Raw genomic sequence first — 22,528 nt, 5'->3', positions numbered from 1 at the left:
ATGCTCCGCAACAAGAGAAGCCACAGCAATGAGAAGCCCGCGCACTGTAACGAAGAGTAGCCCCCTCTTGCCGCAACTAGAGAAAGCCCGTGTGTAGCAATGAAGACCCAACGCAGCCAAAAATTTTTAAAAATTTTTTTAAAAACTGAGGTACAGTCAATTTACAATATTTTGTAAGTTTCAGGTGTATAGCCTAGTGATTCACAATATTTAAAAGTTTTACTCCACTTATAGTTATTATAAAATATTGGCTCTATACCCTGTGCTATGCAATATATCCTTGTAGCTTATTTCTGAACTTTTGACAACACTTAATCTTCAAACCCACAGGAGGTAGATATCACTATCCCCTTTTTACTTTGAGGAAACTGAGGCTTACAGAGATTAAATAATTTGCTCAAAGTACCACAGCTGTGAGCCTGTGCTCTTGACCACAGTTCAATCTTAGTTTCCTTAATTGCCAAGCAGGAATAAGGGTATACAAGGTTGTAAAAGTCAAAGTAGACAGTGAGCTCCTTAAAAGAATAACTGTGCCTCCTTCATCTTTGTGCCCTCCTCGCAGAGGACTGAACATAGGATGCTCAGGTTTCACTGAATGACTAATGGACAGAAAATAACGTTTTAGACTGATGAATGCTGTGCTAATGTAAGGTATAATTAATTTTACACTTCCTGCAGTTTTGTGTTATGACCCTTGAGCTGGATGGAAAAGTTTTCATTGTTGGTCCTTTCTGTCTGTTATCTGAGTTTCCTTTCTTTGGACTTTATGTAGTTCCTTACTGTATATCTTGGGAGGCTTAGGGTACAGTGAGGATGTATTGGGGTTTAAAGCAAGAATAAGACAGAGTCTTGCTGGCTCATTCCAAATCCTTCCTCAAGAGGCTCAGTATTTGTTGGCCTTTTTGTCCCCAAGAGAACATTAGGTGTCAGTGACTTCAGGACAGAGTTGACAAAGAGGCGTGGATTCCTTTTCTAAATTCACTATTATTAAATTGTAGCTTGTATAATACTTACTTCATTTATTCTGTATCTAAGCTTAATGTGTCTTCTGAATAAATGTCCCTTATTAAAAACAAAATTATAAACTTTTACAGAAACATCATTTTTTGAGCGAGAAACCTGAAGATCATCCTCTTTCTCTCTGCTCCCTATAAGTGACACATCAAGACGTGTCAGTTCTTTTTTCCAAAGATCCCCAAATTGTATCCCTCCTTCCCATTCCCACTGCTGTTTCAGACCTTTAACACCAGGATTATTTCAGAAGCCCCTTTGCTGGGTTCCCTGCCTTTTGGCTTCCCCCCACTAATACATCTTACACACAGCAGCCAAAGCCCTCCTCCCGAAATACTACAAGATACTGCCATGAAGTATTAAATGGTTTCCCTTTGCCCATTAAAGTCCCAAATCACTTGGCCTGGGCTTGAAGGCCCTTCATCATTGACCACTCACTGACTTCTCCAGCCTGATTTCCTATTATTTTATTATCCAAGCCTTAAATGTGGCACCAGCATTCCCACTTCCAGACCTCTGCCCAAGCTAGTCTTTTTCCTTGCAATGCTTTCCCAAATTTCGCCCATGTCCTTGTTCCAGCTCCTTCAGAAAACCTCGCTACTCTTCCTGTCTACAGTAGACTCTCTCCCCTTCTCTCTTCTTGGTCTTTAATTCGGTGCCACCTTCCACCGTTGTCTAACTGCTTGTGTCAGATTTTCTTCTCACCAAGAAGATTGTTAACAGCCCATGTTAGGGACCATGTCCTAATTCAGTTCAGTTCAACATTCACACAGGGCCTGTTCCAGACCAGAACCTGAACAGAGGGAGCTTCCAGTGTAATCTCGAGCAATTTAACCTTTTCATAAACTTCAGCTTGGTTGGTATGAGGGTAAATGGAGGTTGTTGAAGCATTTTCGCGAATATAAAGTCCTTTGTAATGTCTGGCAAAGAGTAAACTCTCAATTAACATTAATGAGTGGGCCGTGTGTAAATCTGAGTGATTTGTTTGCCTGCCTTTCTTTTATTATTTTTTTATTTTAATTAATTTTTTGTTATCAATTCTTTATTACTGCTTTTCTTTTAGAAAGATATTATTATATAAAGATATATTATATATATAATATATAAGATATAAGATATATTATATAAAGAAAATATTATTATTTACTGCCTTTCTTTTAGATCCCAAGGGTAAGGGCCTGCCCACCATTTACGTTATCCCTCCCACTCCCACCCCTTAATGCCTAACACGCTGCCTGGCACGTAGTAGGAGGCTCAACAAACGCTCATTGAATGAATCAGTTCAGCTATGAAGTCTGCTGTAGCCCACGAAGAGGAGAAAACCCTGGCAAGAACTGAAGAGGACCGAGGAGGAAGAAACGACGCCAGGGGGAGCAAGAACCCGTTCTCTCCAGATCTCGCGAGAGTTCCCGAGAGCTCCGAGTCTTTGTGCTGTCGGCTTCTGGCGGAAGCGTGGGGCGGGAAGAAAGAGCGCAGCCTCGCCTTTGGCGTAGGAGTTGCTTCCGGGTTGTGCGCCCGGAAGCAGGAAGTTGTCGGCCTATACTCCACGCCCGGCGGTTTACTGTCCCCGAGGCGGGAGGAGCCCGAGGGGGCGCGGGCCCCGCATGTGAGTGACTGGGGCACGAGGCCGGGAGGGGGGAGGCAGCTTCGTGACAACCTCGTCACCGCACCCGTCTGTGACATCCTCGCGCAGCCCACCTTTCGGGGCCACTGCCACTCCTGCCCCTGCGCTGACCCCTTTTCTGAGCCTTTGGCATTTTGCAGACTGACGGCATCCTCCAGCAACTCCCCCGGGGTCGATTCCCTTGTGACTTCTCTTTTTTTCCTTGGCTCTGCCGGGGAGAGCAAAGCGAGTTCGACCCTAATTGAACTTGTTTCGCGGGCGTCACAGCAGTGTCCAACACAGCGGTGCTAGCAAAGTCTCGATTTCACTGCCCTTTTGACAGATTTCTAATTTTTTTTCTTTTTGGTAGGTTGAGAGTAGATTCCCCGCCCACCTACGAAACATCTTTTTCTAATAATTGTTAGGGAGGGAATTTTTTTAAAGTGTGATCTTGGTATATGATAAACATGGCATCTCGGATTTTAGAAAGGTATATGACTTGGTTTATTGACCCAAGTAAATGAGCTGTTTGTAATCTCCTTTTAGAACAAGGAAATTTGCCTGCCTCGTGTTGCGCGTACTATTTTAAGACCATTAACTCTGCAAGCCACACTTTTCCTCGTCTAAGAGCCTGCATAGCCTTGGTATTCGCCAGTATACTTCTTTTAAAGTATTTGGTCGTCGTCTTATAATAGAGACTATTCCCAGATACTTATTATTCTGGCTTTTTCTGTTTGCTCATTTAGTTGTTCCCACGGTGAAATGTTCTTTGGGCATCTCTCCCTTAATAAGCTTGCTTATTTGAGTTTGAGTTATCAGTTTCCCTCTAAGGAACAACATGCCTTAACCAAATTTAGCTTTGCTACATTGAAGTTTTGACTGAAGTTCACGTCGCCCAGCTTGAATACCACAGGCCCTGTTTGCCCTTTCTGCTTTGGACCAAAACAATTTTCAAGACCCAGTTTGAATCCCTATTCTTCCACAGCTGCTCTAAAACTCCACAAAAAATATCCAAGTGTAAAGTTCCAAACTTGCTCACCTAACCTCTCATTAGGCCGATGTATTTTTAAAAAATAAGAAGAAAAAGTAAAATAAATGAACCATGAGTTACATCAAATTAGTTTGAGAACAGAATGATCACTCTAGGTCCTTTCTATAAATTTGTTCAACAGACACTGATAAAGTTCCATGTCTCTGAGGTGAATTTCCATGTCTGTTATTTGTGTTGTTATTTTCTCCACTTATCTCTGCTTTCAAGAAACAATTTAGTGTGAGAGGAAGACAAGGAAATAGATGTAGTACAAAATGATAGAGTTGTGTTTAAGGTTCATAAGGCAAAAATGAAGGTTGGGATAGCGTTCAGTCATTGGACAAAGCACTGGGGGCTACGTTTTGTAAGCAAAGGAAATTATGTGTACAAAAGCAGAAAGATGTGAAATAGTATGGCAATGAAGACTGTGAGGGAGGAATGGGAAATGAGACTGAACAGGTAGGCAGTAACCAGATCATAAAGGGCCATGCTAAGTAATTTGGACTTCATCTTATAATAATTATTAAGTATTTAATTTGGGTATTGAGACAAATGTTTTCGATACATCACCTTATAATCCTTTAACAACATGGTTGGAAAGACACAATTATCCTCATTTTATAAATGAAAACTCTGAGGTTTAAAGAGGGTAAACAGTGACTCATGGCCACGCAGTAGATGGAGAATCCAGTATTTGCATTCATCTTTTTCTAACTCCGGTGCCTGTGTTCTTAACCACTATGCTAAATTGTTCCCTAGCAGGGCATGGGAAGTCAAGGAGGGTGCTTTAAATAGATGAGCAATGTGCATCAATTTGTGTTTTAGAAAAATAACTTGTAGAGGATGGATCAGAAAGGAGAAAGAGGATTGGAAGTATAGAGATTAAGTATATCTTTGTGATGGTCTGTGGGAGAGATGTTGAGGGCCTTGACTGCCGCTTATGTAGAGCTGAAGAGGAGGTGATGAATGTGAGAGCTATACAGGATGTAGAATTGAGGATTTGGTGATTGGTTCATCAGTGGGGATGAAGAAGCAGGAGGAGAGGTTTTAAATTTGGAGAACTGGTGTTTCCATTAATTAAGAAAAGGAATATAGTAGGAGAAATGATTTGCAGGGGAAAAATAATAAGTCAGTTAGGAACACATTACATATAGGGGACTATAGGAAATTTGGGCCAGGGTGTCTGGTAGATAGTTAGATAGATGGGTCTTGAGTTTTGGAGAGAGTTCTAGACTGGAGAAGAGATTTGGAAATCACTAATAGCTGGTGGTTAAAGCCATGGAGGGAATGAGACGGTCTAGGACAACCGTGATAAATACCAACATTCTGGGACATAGACTCAGAAGAGAACAAAAGAATTATGCCAAGGTTTGAGAGCCCTTGAGGGAGATAATGGGTAGCAATGGCAGCTGCTGCAGAGAGGTCAGATAAGGTGTTAACTGAAAAAACGTCCTTTGGACTTGGCATGTGTAGAAAGCCTTTGGTGACCTTAGTGGGAGCAGTATCAGTGGCATGAGGGGGTCAGAAACGAATGGTGACCTGAGAAACAAGAAGGTGAAGTGATACCTTTTTTTTTTTTTTTTTAAGGGAGCTTGGCTCTGAAGGGAGGAAGAGTATGAGCTCTGGAAATCTGAAGAGGAAGGATTTTTTTTTTTTAATGGTAGAAACTAGAAGTGGTGAAGATAGGAATAAGTAGAAATATGTTTAAAGATGTGGGGATTCCTGCTTCAAATATATCAATGTCATAAAAGGCCAGAAACAAACAAACAAAAAAAACCACACCAGCATCTATTGTAGATTTAAGTAGACCAAAGAGACATGACAGCTCACTGTGATAATGTGATCATTGGTTGGATCTTAGACTTCTAAAAAGCTACATGGCTTGCCTTTCTTTATTTCTTTCTTTCTTTTTTTGGACCTTTGGGGAAATTTGACTGTGGACTATATATTAGGTGATGTTAGAGAATTATTCATTTTAATAGCTATGATTCTGGAGCAGAATCACCCCAGTTGAGATTCCACTGTTCCACAGCAATGTCTCCTAATTGGGGGGTGTGTCTGTAATCAGCAGGGAAGAGGTTTGAAATCTTCTGCACCTGGGTCCCATTCCCAAGGTTCTGGCAATTCAGTATATCCAAGGTGGTGCATGATACCTTGATTTTTGCAACTCTGCAAGTGATTCTGCCTGTGCCCTTGCAGGTATAAGCCACTGTTAAGAGTCAAGCTCACTCATCGGAACTTCCCTCTGTGGCAAAGCTCATTTCTGCCAGAGTTGGACCTTCTTTCTGGAGGTAAAGGGATTGCCATCAAGCTTCAGCTGATTTCACTCAGTCTAAATGAGTATACTTGATGCTTAGCCATGACTTTGTGTTTTTCTTTAAGGGACAAGTTTTTTGTTTTTGTTCTTAATACAAACTGTCGTGTTGAGGGTTGACTTTCAGCAGATCGCAGCAAGGGAGCTGCTCTATAATCTGACCCAAAGGGACAAGATTTTTTTGTCATTTAATTAACATCATAGCCACTAGATGCCAGTAGTATCCTCAAGTGTGACAATCACAAATGTCTCCAGACTTTCCAAATATCCCCTCAGGGGCAGAGTTGCCCCCAGTTGAGAACCACTGATCTTACCAAAGGCAAAAGGAAGGCTTATTATCAAGACCTCCACGTGCTCTTGGAAACTTCACTAAATTATTAGTAACTACCCTTCTGATAACTTGAGAAATGTGTCAGAATCTCAGAGAAGAAGGATGTACAGCTTGCAAAAAATGTATGTATTCAATATCATATTATCATTGTGTACTTGAATTAAAAAAAAAAAACCCTATTTGCAACACAAACTGGGAGTTTAATGAGATTTTTATGTGTATCAAAAGTGGGCAGAGGTTTACAAAGATTGTGAAACAGTCTTCAAAACCGATGATAGTTGGTTCTCCTTTTAACCTCACCTGCACTTCTTTCCCCTTAACGGTGCCCCTAAGTGCACACCAATGTGACGTTCTCTTCTCCCTGAGGATACCTACAGGTGCCCCCATCTCTCACAACTTTAAAGTTTTTTACTGGAATTTTTTTCTAGAATTCCCACTGCTTTCCTTTTCTGGTCCTCTACTGAGTTTTAATGGATTTTGACTGGGTATTGTTGGATAATTTATTGTAGCTTGCTTGCTTGCTTAGAATATCTTTGTTCATTTAAACAGGAAAATGCTGTGTCTCTGGCAGTGAAAGCACTGAGTCCCAACCACTGGACCGCCAGGGAATTCACAAAACTACACATTTTAAAATAAGAGTTTTCACCATCCTTTTACCTGAACCTTGAAATGAAGGCCTTTGTGGTCTTAAAAAAATAGTTTGAGCAACGGCAGAGAGTTTGGAGAAAGGATGTGTCCCCTTTAATGTGGGGTTCCTCCCTCCCTCCCCCAATCCCCAAAGTCTAGATTACCTGCCTGTTAATCCACCATTAGAAGTCTGATTCTGATTTAGTTGGTCTTGGGTTGGGGCCCTGGTATAAGCATTCATTAAAAGCGCTCTAGGTGATTCTAATGTGCAGGCACAGTTAAGAACTAGTGAAGTAAAAGGTTAATAGTCAGAAAGAGGACCAAAGGGAAGGAGTCATTAGAGGAGGCATTGTTAGAAGAGGAGCTGTGCCGGGATGTGTGCTGGTTTGTGGCAGTGCAGACCTCTTCTTCTGCTGGAGCTTCGTGACCGTTGTCCTCTGTTCTACAGGGGGCAGCATCTCCTTACTGAAGAAATAGTTGTACCATGTCGGTGCTTTTTGATCTTAGCAACACCTTGGGGATGAACTATGTGAAATAAGAGGACCCTCTGCAATGTAAAAACAAGAAAATAACAACAACAACAAAACCCAACCAACAGAAGAGAGCATAGATCCCAAGCACTGCTTTTCCTCCTATAAATGAAGAAAAACATTGTTCCGTAGCACAAGCACTTTTTAAAAATAACTTTTTTATTTCATTTTACAAATGATACAGAGAGAATTCTATTTTGCCTTTAGTTTTCATCTTTTATTCTGTAGCCACTGTGAAACATGATACAGAGAGAATTCTATTTTGCCTTTAGTTTTTGCCTTCAATTCTATGGCTACGGTGAAACAATCTGGCTTTAAAATAACTATGAGAATGCAAATTGAATTTTGAAATGAGTTATAGATCTTAGGCCTTTAAGTATGTAAAATACAAACAGAATGCCCTTTATTGTCTAAGGTTGTATTTGCAGAAAAGCATGAGGACTGCAACCTGCTAAGTCTGAAGCGCTACCATGCCATGGTTTTGTGTTGTCTGAAATTCTTGCTCTGTCAGGAATAAAGCATATCAGTGTGTTCCTCAGTAAATCTTGCCTTCAGTGATAAGTTCCTCCCCTTGTGTTGCTAAAAGGTTCATCTGATGTGAAAGGAAAGAAATAATTGATCAACAACACTTTCCATATTCCATTTTTTTTTATTTTAGTAAATTACCGGTATCGGATCTCCTTTGATTGGTTTCCGAAATCATTTTGGATGGCACTAGTGTTTCTGAGTCCCATTAGGGATTTATTGTGCTCTGGACAGGTATTCCTCAAAGTGTTTGGGAACCAGTGCTGGCCTGTGAACCATTTATTACTAGCCCACAATTAAAAAGCACTTAAATACTTGTATTGCATCTTGACATTGTCTCAATGTATTCATTGTGTTTTAAAGAAGAATTGGTCCTTCCCCACAGGTGGTCAAAAAGCTGGTCAAAAAGCACTGTTCTAAAGGAAGTAACTTTGTGGAGGAAGTACTTTAAAGAAACCATCTTTCTTTTTGCATTCATTTTCTTTCTCTCTCAGGGATTTTGTGTTAGAAGACATGGATCTTGCTGCTAATGAGCTCAGCATTTATGACAAACTTTCAGAGACTGTTGATTTGGTAAGACAGACGGGCCATCAGTGTGGCATGTCAGAGAAAGCAATTGAAAAATTTATCAGACAGCTGCTGGAAAAGAATGAACCTCAGAGGGGGCCACCCCAGTATCCCCTCCTTCTAGCTGTGTACAAGGTAAAAATGTGTTCTGACTTGGAAATAGCTTAGAGCACAAACTCTTCAACATTCTCCCCAAATATTACTGTTGACTGATTCCACCACTGAACCTTGGTTTTTCTATGAATAAATTGGCCTTTACTCTTTGTTGTGATGTGTTATTAACAAATTTGACTACTTTGTTAAATGTTCTAGATGAAAGCTGTGTATTTGTCATTAACTGTATCTGTGTATATTTTTAAATGATGAACATAGCCCCTGGTCTCTATGATAAAAACTTGGTAAGCCTTGCAGTCCTCACAGTTCTCAAGCTTTAAATGCTTTCAGAAGTGAATGTCAGTGGCTTGTTTATGTAAATGGATTAGTTCTTAAAGCACACTGGAAATAGTAGAAGATGCCTGTTTTTTTTCCTTGGCCTAAAAGTATTTTGTTAGCTGTGACAATTATTAATCCATTTCCTGTCTTTCCTTGTAGGTCCTCGTAACCCTGGGATTAATCTTGCTCACTGCCTACTTTGTGATTCAACCTTTCAGCCCATTACCACCTGAACCAGTGCTTTCTGGAGCTCATACCTGGCGCTCACTCATCCATCACATCCGGCTGATGTCTTTGCCCATTACCAAGAAGTATATGCCAGAAAATAAGGGAGTTCCTCTGCATGGGGGTGATGCAGACAGACCCTTTCCAGGTAGAATACTGCATTTGTTACTTATTAGTTACGGCTTTCTTAGCAGTATATCATGAGAAAGGAAATAACATTTACTGACATCTAATGAGAGACACTTTCCCTGTGTTGCCTCATTTAATTCAATCCTTAGTGAAACTCTGTGGGATGGGTTTTATTACCCCATTTTGCAGATTGAGAAACTGAGGCTCAGAGGATGAAGAAGCTTGTCAGAGAAACACACCGGGTGGAGCCAAATTCAAGCCCCCTGATTATAAAACACACGTGATGGGGATGAGTGTTTTTGCTCATAGGAGGGATTTGAGTGTATCTTACTCTACTGTTTTCTCTCCTGTGATCCCTATCCATAATAGATATTTTAATAAATAGCTATTGGTTTATTGAAAGCATCTGAGTCCATATCCTCTAATAGTCCTTAGCCTGTTGGCTAGGTTTTTGTCTGGGTATATCCCTCTCTTGCAATTGAGTCTTTTCTCTCTGTTTCACAGTTCACTATGTAGTGCTCCTAAGTGTACAATTTTGCCAATAAGTTGAATTTAAGAAGCACTTAAATTTAGTAACAATGCATCAATGATAGCATAGGAATTCCTGGTCCAATAGACCATTTGAGGAGTTCCCTTTTGGGAATAGTGTAATGTGGTAAGATTCGAAATTTACTTTTGAGAAAGAATAAAGGGATATTATTTGGGGATTTTATTTTATTCATTTCTTATTGTTTTATCTTAGTCTTTATCTTATTTGCCTGTATGAAGGAATATGTAAGTTAATATCACAAATGGATTATAGAACTTTTTGTGTAACTATGTTCTGAAACCTTTAGGCTTCAGCATAACTGTTGAGGAAGTATGTTTTCTCTTCAGTGTTGTTTTCAAAAAAAATTTAGCAGTTGAAACTAAGCTTTATAACATAATGCTACTTTTTAAGCCAAGACCTAATCAGTCATAAAAATCATCACCTCGTTTGGGTCTCCTTTGAAAGCTATTTTTGTACACTTGAGGAAATCATGGAAAGGTTTCCAGAATTATATCAAAATCAGAGGAAGGGAACATTGTAAAACAAAAACCCAGCCTCGTAAGTTTTTAAAAAAAATCAACTTATGTATTTAAACTTTTAAATTCCAGATATATAACTTTCTTGTATTTACTGGGGAGGTTGTTTTTGAAACAACAAAGCTCAAAAAAATGACGTTTCCAACTCCTATCAGGAAGGTCCAGAGCATGTAGGGGAAAGAGCCAGAGAAACGTGTCAGTCAGGCCAGCCTGTGCTGCTTCCTCGGATGCATCAGCCTCCTTTCCTGTCTTCCCCTCACAGCCTCCCTAAAGTCATTTTCTACTCTTTGGCACATGAGATGAAGTCAACAATTTTTAGGACCAGGTCGATGGCACTTTCTTTCTCCCCATCTTATAAAGTACATCTCCACAGACTGCTGAGTTAAGCAATAATAGTCAATGGACAGTGATTGCTCATTCTGTGTATCGGAGTTTAAAAAGTCAAGAAACATAGGTGTCTTGTCAACAAGCCAGGTTGTTTGGCCACTCCAAATGAATATTTTGCCTTGCAGATGGAAATAAAAATGAGTCCTTAGAGCTCACTTGTAAAGAGAGAGCATTGGAAGGGTGTGGTTTTAGGTCTTTAATGTTGTTGATTCTATTAAAGTGCTGCTTTTACTTGTAAATGGAGATACTGCACCCTTTTTTCCTATGTGTGATAATTCAGGGAAGCTGTAGACATGTAAAACTAACAGCATTTTGCATAGCACTTGGAAGGAAATTTAAGAATGCATAATAATGTAAGTGGTGAATAGAAACATATTGGGGAGAACTAGCTATAAGAAGGGCAAACTGCTGGGCCTGAAAGAGGGCCAGAAAAGTAAAAAATATATAAATCATTCCTATTGTCATGGTACCCAAAAGCAGCTGCCTTTCAGTTAGGACTACTTAGCAATACCTTTAAAGTAAATGTCGAGGGAGAATGTAAAGTGAATGTAGCTCCCATGGGAAAGCCCTCCACCATATTGTTTCCTTAAGGGCTGTCCTAATGCTCCCGGGGATCATCTGACACTCCTTGCAGGGAGCAGCAGTGACCTACCAGATTCACCACCTCCAGTGCTGCTAGGTTTCTTCCTGACCACTGGTGGGTTTTCCGCTTGACTCTAACCAGGGAACAAAAGGCAACAGAAGTTGTTCTTTTTCTAAGTTTCAGCCTTGGGTAGGATACCCTGCCCCTAACTCCTCTTCATGGAGTGAATGAAGTGACTCTGCAGTGAACATCCCACTCTGCAGCAGAAAATAAATAAGCTGACTTATTTAGTACTTACCAGATGCCAGGCCCTGTTCAAAGGGCTTTCCATATATTGGTTCATTTGATCTTTACAATATCCCTATGCAGTAGGTTCTGGTTTTATGTATGTTTTACAGATGAAGACACTGAAGTAGAGTGAGATTAGCTCACTTGCCTGATCTAATAAGGCTAGTTAGTCATGGAACCATGATTTGAACCTAGGCCGCCCATCTTCAGAGTGAGCTCTTAACCTCTGATATGAGTAGTTTGTAGCTACATGGTATACCTGAAGAGTCTGGCTTTAAGTTTGATTTTGGAGTTCAACACTCTTTCTTTCAGGTCACCAGATGCCTTTTCTCTCAGCTCCCTAGTCCCCGAAGAAATAAGGTTCTTTCTGGCTGGTACTGCACATCCAAAAATAAACGATCCTCCAAGCCATTGGCCCTTTAGAATTTTCCTGAACTAGTCTTTTCTAGGCATTCAGCCCAGTTCATCCTCCCAGTCTGCACCCTTATAGGTAAGGTTTGACTTACTGTTTGACTAAGTCCTTTCTCTTATTAACCTGCAGTTTTCTCTTCACATTCACATTCTTAGTTCTTACCCACCCCCACCCCTGGCCTCATATCTTTATATCTGCTTTGACCCTGCCAGCCACCCTCTTGGCTTTCACCCTTCCGTGGAATCATTGAGTCTTAGAGCTCAAAAGGAACTTTATAGAGTTGATCTGGTACATACCCCTGTTTTTGTTTTTTTAATTTATTTATTTATTTATTTATTTTTGGCTGTGTTGGGTCTTCGTTTCTGTGCGAGGGCTTTCTCTAGTTGTGGCAAGCGGGGGCCACTCTTCATCGCAGTGCGCGGGCCTCTCACTATCGCGGCCTCTCTTGTTGCGGAGCACAGGCTCCAGACACGCAGGCTCAGTAGTTGTGGCTCACGGGCCTAGTAGCCCCGCGGCATGTGGGATCTTCCCAGACCAGGGCTCGAACCCGTGTCCCCTGCATTGGCAGGCAGATTCTCAACCACTGTGCCACCAGGGAAGCCCCATACCCCTGTTTTGTAAAGAGGAAATTGAAACCAGGAGAGGTGAAATAGCTTGCTTACCCAGCTAAACGTGACAGACTAGCACTTGAACCTTAGTTTCTTTACTCTAGTCTAGCATATTACATTTACTGCCTGCTGCCTCTGCCCTCATTCAAGCCAGGTTCCAGAATGTTAGGCCCAACTATTTTGTTTACTTGGGGCATTTATAATTTGTAATTGTAACACCCATATATACTGAGGAGGCCTGGGACAGTTCTCACATACAATGAGAAGCTGCATCTCTGTATCTGTACTGCATAATTGGAACTTTATGTACCCATGAACTTTCAAGGGAAGGTTGAAGTGGATCTACCAATATCAAGGAGTTTGGGGAATAGCAGATCATTCACTGACTTAGAACTAAGGTAAGGACCTAATCAGAATTAGAGTCCAGGCCAGTGCTCAAAGTGAAATGCTAGGACCTGTTTATTTACAAATAAAAGAGTAAAGTGATAACAGCTCTGTCAGGCACTTACAGTATACTTGGCACTGTGCCGTATACTGTGCCGTGCATTCCTCAGTCTTCACAGCAATCACGTAAGGTAGTTAATATTTTTATGTCCATTTCAAAGATGAGGAAGCTGATGAGCAAGGGGGTTGACTAACTTGCCCAAAGTCTCACGTTTAGAGACAAATTTTTATACAAGGAGAACTTATAAAAATAGATGGACTCTCTGGTTTGGAATGGTTCAAACGTGTTGCTTTCCGAAGGCACAGCTGTTGGCGAGATGATTTCTTGGGTTCCTTCCATCCCTACGGTGTACGAAAGTGGCTCTGGGCCTGTTACCACCCATGCAGGGGGCCTGGCCAAGGTCAAGACTTCACTCCTGCCTCATGCCCAGGATGCTAGAAGTGCTAAGCAAAACAAGCTGCCGGAGAGTAGCCTGATTAAATACCGAGCACGTACCAGCGAAAGTCACAGAGACTTTGTCGTGGACTTCTGCAGGGTTTTCTTGGATACGTTTCTAATATGAGAAATCTAAGAAATCATGAGGTTATATTTATTTAATCCTTATTTTGAGGTTTCTCCAAGTTCAGATTACTTGTTTGATTTTTCTCCCCATGGACTTAATCCTATTGTTAAAGCTTCTGAAAAGTCAAGGTTTCATTCATTCATTCATTCAGTGAGTGTGTATTCAGACCCTGCTGTACACCAGGAACTGTTCTCAACAGAGCAGTGAACAAAACAGTCCCCCTGCTCTTGCGGAGCTAGTCTTGGCTTTGTGCCTTTCTTCTTCTCTATCCTTTTTACCCAGAGGGAGGTTTTTTTGGTCCTGGAAAGAAATCTGTTTTTTATTTTTTAATTTTTTGCTTTTTGCTTTTCACCAGATTAATAGTCTGTGTAAAAGGACTCTCTCCACTTAGAATTCCGGAGTATGTTGTGGTTGTCCACAGCGAGCCAGCCTGAGTGCGTTTTCTTTGTAAACAACTCTCAGGCACCAGGAAGCCTCCTGACAGGCTTGGCTCACCATTGTTCTGCAGAGTGCCCAACTTGCAGAGAAGGCTGGGCGGTTACAGTTTCTGCCTTTCTTAACTTCAAGGCTGTGTTTTGTCTGCAAGACCGTTTTTGACACCTCAGACAGCAAAATGATTCCATAATCACGGTGAGAATTTGGAATACAGACCATGGCGTTTTATTGAACTCTTAGACGTGGAGTTTCACTTCTTTGTCACACATTTTTTTAGTATGAAATAGCTAGTATAAGAAGGATATCTTGCATAAAGAAGCCTTGGAAATCAAAAGAAAGTTAGGAAATCGCTATCCAACTTCCACTGGCCTTTCTGTCTGGTGCTGGAGGAGTGGATAGAAGCAGAGGAGGGCTGCAGAGAAGTGAGATGCAGCATGTTAGGTAATTGAAGAAAAGTTGTGGCCTGGGGTGGCATGGGATGGTCTGCTGTGTGCTACTGGCTGTTTTCTAGCATGGGACTTTGATCACTCTGTGGTATGTTGGCTTCAGCCAGTTGTATAGTGCACACGTCAGATAAAACCTTTTCAGATAGATGGAGGCCAGGTTGAAGTCGGGGCACTTCTTGTTTTTGGAAATTCTGTGAGAAGGGGAGAAAGAGCCCCAACTGTACACTGCCCCCTACTCACTGCCTGGCCGTTCCTCAGTCCCTCAGACCAAATATGAGCACATTCTTTATCCACCTTGAGGACGAAGCCTGCAGAGAAATCAAAAGTAGCTCTTCCTCTTGCAGTGTGCTCCCCTAATTCAGATGGATGGTATAAACTACCCCTTTCCAGTGATCCTTTTTCCTCATCACGCCCCTCTTCCTTGGCTGGCCGCCAGCCTAGCCACAGTGCCTCTTCTCCTGTCAGGTACCTCTCCAGGAGCCTGCCTTCCAAGATGACTGAACTCTACATTAAAAGTTAACAATCTCAGCTTGAGTTTTCATGGTCTCCAAAGACCTTTTTTTTTTTTTAATTTAGTTTATATTGAAGCATAGTTGTTAACAATGTTGTGTTAGTTTCAGGTGTACAGCAAAGTGATTCAGTTATACATATACATATATCTATTCCGCCCCTCTCCCCCGCCATGCCGCGCGGCTTGCAGGATCTTAGTTCCCTGACCAGGGATTGAACCCGGGCCCTCGGCAGTTAAAATGTGGAGTCCTAACCCCTGGACCACCAGGGAATTCTCTCCAAAGACATTTTTATTTGGAAAATACATAAAACATTTACATACAGGAACTTCCCTGGCGGTCCAGTGGTTAAGACTGTGCTTCCAATGCAGGGGGTGAGGGTTCAATCCCTAGCAGGGAACTAGGATCCCACATGTCGCGCGGCACAGCCAAAAAAAAAAATGCTTACATACAAAGATAAAAAAAGAGGTATGAGATTTTTGATTTTTAAAAATATACTTTTAATGAAGTGAATTTTCTCACCTCTATCCCTCTAACTCTTCCACCCAAGCAACCACTGGTAATAATTTGATATACATCTTTCTGAATTTTTCCATGGCTGTACAGATAGCTATACTTAATATCTATAAATATAAAATAGTTTTTGATTCACACATGCAAGAAAGGGCTTATGTCCATATTTTTGGCTAGACACATTGTATTAGTTTCCAAGGCTGTCGTAACAAAGTACCAAAGGCCAGGTGGGTTAAAACAATAGAAATTAATTTTCTCACAGTTTTGGAAGCTAGAAGTCTAAAATCAAGGTGTTTTAGGGCTCTTCTCCTTCTCAAAGGCTCTAGGGAAGAATCTTTCTTTGCCTCTTCCAGGTTCTGGTGGTTGCCATCAATCCTTGGCATTCCTTAGCTGTGGTAGCATAACTCCAGTCCCCATCTCTGCAGGGCCATCTTCCCACTGTGTGTCATCGTGCGTCCTCTCCTCTTCTAATAAGGACACCATTTAGATTGAATTTAGGACCAACACTACTTCAGTATCACCTCATGTTTAATTACATCTGCAAGGACCCTATTTTCAAATATGGTCATCTTCTGTGGTTCCAGAAGGACTTGAGTTTTAAGGGGGACGCTATTCAACCCAGTATACACATTTTTCAGGATTTTATATTATTCCATTCTGTGAGTATTCCATAATTGAACAGTTTCTAGATTTTTTACTATTATAAAAAAAAAAAGACTTGGGACATTCATATACACACACTTTTATATACATATACTATTATTTCTGTAAGGTAGATTCTTGGAAGTAGAATAGCTGGGTCAAAGAGCATGCACATTTTACATTTTAATAAATACTAACAAATTATCTACATAAACTTACACCAATGTGTAACTTTCATTAACTAACATTAACAGCATATGTAGATCATCAACACTGGATGTTGCCATTGTTTTGCCAGTCAAGAAACTGAAAAGTGGTATCTCACTTTAAGTCACCTTTTAGTGGAGTTGGATGTCTTTTCATGTGTTTCTTTTAGGCCATTTGTATTTATTTTTCGTGAATTACTTGTTCATATTATCTACACAGAGAGAGCAAAGCAATGCCCTTTCCCTCTAGTCCTGCCCTCCTCATGCATGGCACAAAGAGAGGCTCGAGCTCTCCAGTGACCCATGAGCAGTCAGAGGTGAGGGTCCTCAGGTCCACAGTCTGCCCAGTGTCTGTCACATGAGGCTCTTAATATAGCCTCTGACTGTATCTGTGCCTGAGAGGAGTATCTGCTGTAGATTTTAAGCAGTGACCATACTTCGTGATTCATTTGTATTACCCCAGCATGCCTTCTGGCACTTAAATATTTCCCAGAGTTAATTTGTCAGGGGGCGGGTTGTTGCCTGTTGCTATTCTCACACATTTTCTCTTCTAAATGAACTTTAGAATGCCGTCGTCACAACCCCACCCCATCCCCACCTTCACCAATAAGAGACTCTGATGGGATTCTATCCAAGTTGTATTAAGGTTCATATATGTATTTTTTGAATAGACTAGACATCTTTATGATATTTAGTCTTCCCATCGAGGATCATGGTATGATATGTTTATTTAGGTCTTATTTTATATCCTTCAGTAAAATTTTATAGTTTTACCTTTCTTGTTAAATTTATTGCCAGTTTTTATGAATGAGATCATTTTCCATTTCCATTTTTAAATGATTATGGTCAGCAGTGTCAGAACACTATTGATGTTTACATGTCTAGAGATCTCTATCTTGTGTTCTGCCACCTTGTTAAATGATCTGTTATTGTTTTCTCTTCCTTTCTTGATTTTCTTTGGGTTTTCTTCCTCCACCTGCTTTTCACATATCTCTACCTGTTAATCCCAAGAATATCTAAAGCTCAGAATAAAACTAAAATAAATTACAGTTAAAATAATCTCTTGATACCCTTAGGTTCAGAACTGCCTGCTATTAGCCCATGAAGCACCTTTGTATAAATTAGAAGAATTTCTCCTGACACTTTACTCTTATCTCCTGGGAAGATTGTCATCATTAATTGATTCATTTGGAATATGACACATTACTACAGAAAATTGTGATGATAAATATATGCAGCTCTCCAGTGTCTCCTTTAGATGAGGATCTCTTGCGCCATCTCAGCCTGCACAGACATTCTCCATAGTGCTGCTTAGAACCATAGATTGTGTCATCACTGCCTCTGGAATCACCCCTTTCTTCCCAAGCCCACTGCCTCAGTTAAAACTCTCGTTATAGGGACTTCCCTGGCAGTCCAGTGGTTAAGACTCCGTGCTTCCAGAGCAGGGGCGTGTGGGTTTGATCCCTGGTTGGGGAACTAAGATCCCACATGCTGCACATTGCGGCCAAAAAAAAAAATTTTAAAAAAAGACTCTCGTACTTCACTTCTTATCACAGTACAACCCCTCCCTCCCCCAAAAAAGGACAAAAACAAAGTATAACCGGGTCTTCCTCTTCCCAGCCTTTCTCTTCCAGGACACCCTAGTCACAATCCAGAATAACCTTCCTAGAAAGAAGCCCTAGAAGTCCTCATCACAGTCTTCCTCAGCAGCCTCTGTCCTCTTATCCCCGCCCCACCGCATCCTCTGTGCTCTTCCCACCGCACCCAGGTGCCTCGGTAATTCCTCTTGCCTCTCAGTCTCAGTTTGCTCATCTGTAAAATGAGAATAACAATGCCTCCTCAGTAATTATGTGATAAAGAGTAAACGATACATTACCTGCAAAAATGACTCGTATTGGGCTTGGCGCTGAGCACGTTAGTTTTCTTTCCCCTTCCTACCCCCTCCCTCACAAGTACTTTGGAAACGGAAATGCTGTATAATTGTAACATGTTGTTATGATTATTTATGCCTCATTGTATGTCCATTACCCGGAGTTCTTGTATTTTGGCAAGAATTCATCATATTTGACCTCTAATAAGGAACATTTGAAAATATTCCAGAAGGGAAAAAAAAATTTTAATTGCAGCCTGAGTATGCCACTGAAAAAAAAAAGCGTAACTGCAGCCTCAGTGTGCCACTGGAACAGGTTCCACGAAAGGGTTTTCTGCTGCCCCTGGAGGCTCACGGTGAACACTGTGTGTGCCAAGGTGTGCGTAGTCCCCTGGATGAGAACAGTGGGTGGCAGCTGCCTCAGGGAAACACAGGCTCTGTCTGCAGGAGATGGAGGATGCTCAGGAGACGTGCTGAGAACAAACACAGCCCTCCCCCGATGAGGATTTCTCCTACTGCTGCCTTCTGCTGACTACAGAAAATGTTTTGTGCTTAAGAGTCGGTTTCCACGTGTGTTTATTGGTTTAAAGAACTGACTTCATTTCGGCCACATTTGGTTGTTGTCTTTTGTTGTAGGCTCTCTCCTGATTGGGTTTCCATTGGGTTGTTTTTTTTTGTTTGTTTGTTTGTTTGTTTTTTTGGCTGTGTTGGGTCTTCGTTTCTGTGCGAGGGCTTTCTCTAGTTGCAGCGAGTGGGAACCACTCCTCATTGCGGTGCGTGGGCCTCTCACTGTCGCGGCCTCTCTTGTTGCAGAGCACAGGCTCCGGACGCGCAGGCCCAGCAGTTGTGGCTCACGGGTCTAGTTGCTCCGCGGCATGTGGGATCTTCCCAGACCAGGGCTCGAACCCATGTCCCCTGCATTGGCAGGCAGACTCTCAACCACCGCCACCAGGGAAGCCCCTCCATTGGGTTTTAATCAGAAACCATCTGGTGAAACATTTTGGATTCAAATTAGAGTTTATCAGAAACATCTATCTCAATTCTCTAGCATATTTTTTTACATGAAATGTTCTCTATTAACTATAGCAGATTCAACAAAACTGAGATGTTGGGATTCTGGGCAGTCAACAATGGCCACTCAAAAGACCTGCTATGTTACATTAGCCTTCCAGCATGTATGCTTCAAATACTAAAATTAAAGTGCTATATGGTTGTGTTGTATCTGGTCCCTTAGGATTAGTTGTGAATAAAGTCAATCACAAACTCAATTATATGTAATGATTTAATATAAAGCAATTTAACATTAAATACCTCAGTTCTTTTACTACTAATCAAATGAGTAAAAATAGGAACATTTAAATGAACTAAAGGGAGATGGTGATTTGTTAGTTGAGGTATTTGAAAAGCCCCACTTGTTTGAAACACATGTGAACAGTTACAACTCTTTCTTGACCAATACAGTACTGTCTACTATACTTTAACTTTTATGTATGACTCAGAACGGGAAGTTGTTGGTTGGAAAGCTACTACTTGTCTCTCTAAATCCCTTCTGTAAGCAATAAAGTAACAGTGATAGATATATGATAAAACTAGCACAGTAAAATGTTAACGGTAGAACCTAGGTAGTGGATATACTGATATCTACTGTAAAATTCTTTCAACTTTACTGTATTCTGGAAATCTTTCATAATAAAATATTGGGGGAAAATTCATCTTAAAAAAAAAAAAAAGAAAGAAACATCTATTTCAGAGAACACAGGTGAAACCCAGAACGGAACAGGAAGCAAACAAGAAATAGTGTAATAATATTATGAACAGAATAGTCTCAACGGGAAGGAACGCAGAGAAACTGAGAAGAGCTGCATAGAAACAGAGCCAACCCCTCAGAGAAGGACCAGAGAAAGGTGTGGGGAGCCAGCAAGCTCTCACATCAGGGTCTGGGTGGGGCATTCTTCTAGTTCTGACCAACCTGCAGTCCTTGGGGCTAGAAACCATGGTTAGTAGCCACTACCCACCCTGAGCTCGGACAGAGTGCTAACGGGCAGATGCAGTTCACTGTACTCCAAAGACGGGCCCCTAAAAAGTCCTGTCTCTCCTTTCCATCCCTTCTGTCTGTGCCCTTTTCTCAGTTTTCCTTCCCAGAGCCATTCTGGCCTCCGCTTGTACTTGTGAACCCAGGGCCTAGGGTGTCAGAAGACATGCATGCAGAGGGGCTCATCACTGATGATGGGACCACTCTTCCTGCCTGCCCCTCCCCCATGTGCTGTAGCCAGGTCAGACCTATGGGTTGCAGGTTAGAAAACAGTGGAAGAACTGCATCTCCAGCCCCATGTCTCCGAATATAGCTCCTCAAACTGTTCGACTTCAGTTGTTGATTTGACTTAGGAGATACTTGTATGTGTTAAAAAAATATTTTCCACAAAGCCTAGAAGAGTATACAGAGAAAAGTACCTCTCCTTTCCACCTCTGTCCCCTAAGCCCTCTGTTCCCTTCTCGGGTTAATGTATTTGATATGTACCTTTTCAGAGGTCACATGCGCTTATCACTGTTAGCTTTTAAAATTGTTCTTATGTCTTTCTGCTTCCATTGCTGTGGCGACTAGATTTACCTGCTCTGTCTGCTTTCTCCATATCCCTTCCTCTCTCAGACTTTGACCCCTGGTGGACAAATGACTGTGAGCAGAATGAGTCGGACCCCATCCCTGCCAACTGCACCGGCTGTGCCCAGAAATTACCCCTCAAGGTGATGCTCCTGGAAGATACCCCAAGGAAATTTGAGAGACTCCATCCTCTGGTGATCAAGGTGAGCAAGAAGGCAGATTCTCCCACTGATCGACTACCCATTTAATGGCTAGGAAGCATCAAGCGCTGTGACATTCGTGATTAGTAATTCCGTGTTGTCTTGTTGCACTTTTGTTTTCTGCCTTGCCAAGACCGGACAACCCCTGTCATCTGAGGGGCTTCAGCGTTTTTTGTGCCAGTACCCTGAGGTGACAGAAGGCTTCACCGAAGGGTTTTTCACCAAGTGGTGGCGCTGCTTTCCTGAACGGTGGTTCCCGTTTCCTTACCCATGGTGAGTGTGGAAAGGGCCGCTCAGCGTGCATGTGTGCAGAGAGGGGGCAGACCAAATGTCAAAACGGTACTATAGATAATTACTGCCAAGACGCTGCTATGCCCAGCACTGTGCAAGCACTTTACAATACACCCTTCAAGTCAAATGATACTCAGGAGTGCACTGTTGCAAACTTGATGAGAGAGAAAGTGGGTGAGTCCAAAGAGGTGTGTCAAGAGGGGCACCACTGTGGTGGACACCGAGATTGCCTGATAGACTCATAATTTACTTCTAAGTATGTGTTTAGCATTTGTGTTTATGCCGAGTGGGTCCTGAGCATTGAGGACTGCAGAGAGAGCACAAAGAATAAAAGGGAAAGTTATTTCTTGGCAGCCAGGCTGTGTGCCTTGGTGCTTAGTATCTGTTACTCATTGGTGATGCTCATAATAGCTCTGGGAAGTAGGAATTATCACTGTCGTTTTTCAGATCAGAAAAGTGGGAATCAGAGAGGTTAAGTACCTTGCTTAAGGTCACCCAGCCAGGATTGAAACCCAGGTCTATCTCCTTGTTCCTTGGTGTGTCCTATAGAAGACATGGTCTGTTTCTTCAGGTGCAAGTTGCTTTCTAGAAAGAAAAGGAAGGCCAGTTTACTTCTAGAACCATTCCAAAGAGAATTAAAACTGCTTTTTCAGGCCTTTTGTCGGATGATTTCTGTGCTTCTGCCTTTCTTTAAATTTGTCGTTTATTTACATGATCAAATACTCGGTGTAACAGGCTGATACAGGCTTCCTACTTCATGCTGCTCCACCTCAGAAGGTTCTCGATTTTTGCCTCCTCCTCCTCCCTTCTTCTCTCTTGCCCTGTCTGCTGTTACTTCAGTCTCTTTGCCAAGAGAGAATGAATGGAGTGTTTCTCTTCTCCCTCTATATGTTGTTTTAGCTGGATTTTATAAACACCCCACCCACACAGACAGATCATGGCAGTAGAGTTTGTGTGTGTGTGTACGTTTTACTATTAATTGATTTGGCATGACTGTTCTTCATGGACCTAATACTTCAGATATCGTCCTGACATTTTTCCCTCTTCACCCACCGCCCACAGTTTTCCCACCCTTGCCGAGCTCTCTGTTAGTCACAGAGTTAGGCTGGCTTGCCCAGTTTAACTACATTTTTCTCTTTTACA

At 41.7% G+C, this 22,528-nt stretch overlaps 1 protein-coding gene and 1 long non-coding RNA gene across 6 annotated transcripts in view; one reads left to right on the top strand and one right to left on the bottom strand.

Moving 5' to 3' along the window:
- Positions 1–2,488: 2,488 nt before the first annotated feature.
- The window catches only part of LOC309638213 (bombesin receptor-activated protein C6orf89 homolog), a 31,665-nt gene continuing 11,625 nt past the window's right edge, over positions 2,489–22,528 (top strand). For 2 of the 5 annotated variants that reach the window (XR_014251031.1, XM_082413847.1), the window contains exons 1-5: positions 5,985–6,411; positions 8,466–8,673; positions 9,130–9,343; positions 20,943–21,097; positions 21,228–21,367. Coding sequence is in view for 4 of the 5 variants with exons in the window: in XM_082413847.1 (XP_082269973.1) it covers positions 6,392–6,411; positions 8,466–8,673; positions 9,130–9,343; positions 20,943–21,097; positions 21,228–21,367 (737 nt within the window). In the remaining variant the exon portion in view is untranslated. Of the gene's footprint in view, positions 2,618–5,843; positions 5,936–5,984; positions 6,412–8,465; positions 8,674–9,129; positions 9,344–20,942; positions 21,098–21,227; positions 21,368–22,528 lie in introns of those variants that run through there. The other 3 variants (XM_082413849.1, XM_082413848.1, XM_082413850.1) reach the window with 3 other exon arrangements.
- LOC309638215 lies at positions 12,359–22,528 on the bottom strand. Its single transcript, XR_014251032.1, has 2 exons — positions 21,866–22,528; positions 12,359–16,044 (listed from the first exon to the last, which is right to left on the bottom strand). It is a non-coding gene; the product is annotated as an uncharacterized lncRNA (long non-coding RNA).

Source organism: Balaenoptera physalus (assembly GCF_965194825.1).
Source record: "Balaenoptera physalus genome assembly, chromosome: 11".
NCBI lineage: Eukaryota > Metazoa > Chordata > Mammalia > Artiodactyla > Balaenopteridae > Balaenoptera > Balaenoptera physalus.
The sequence above is the reverse complement of the archived record's forward strand: the minus strand, read 5'-3'. Positions and strand labels throughout refer to the sequence as shown.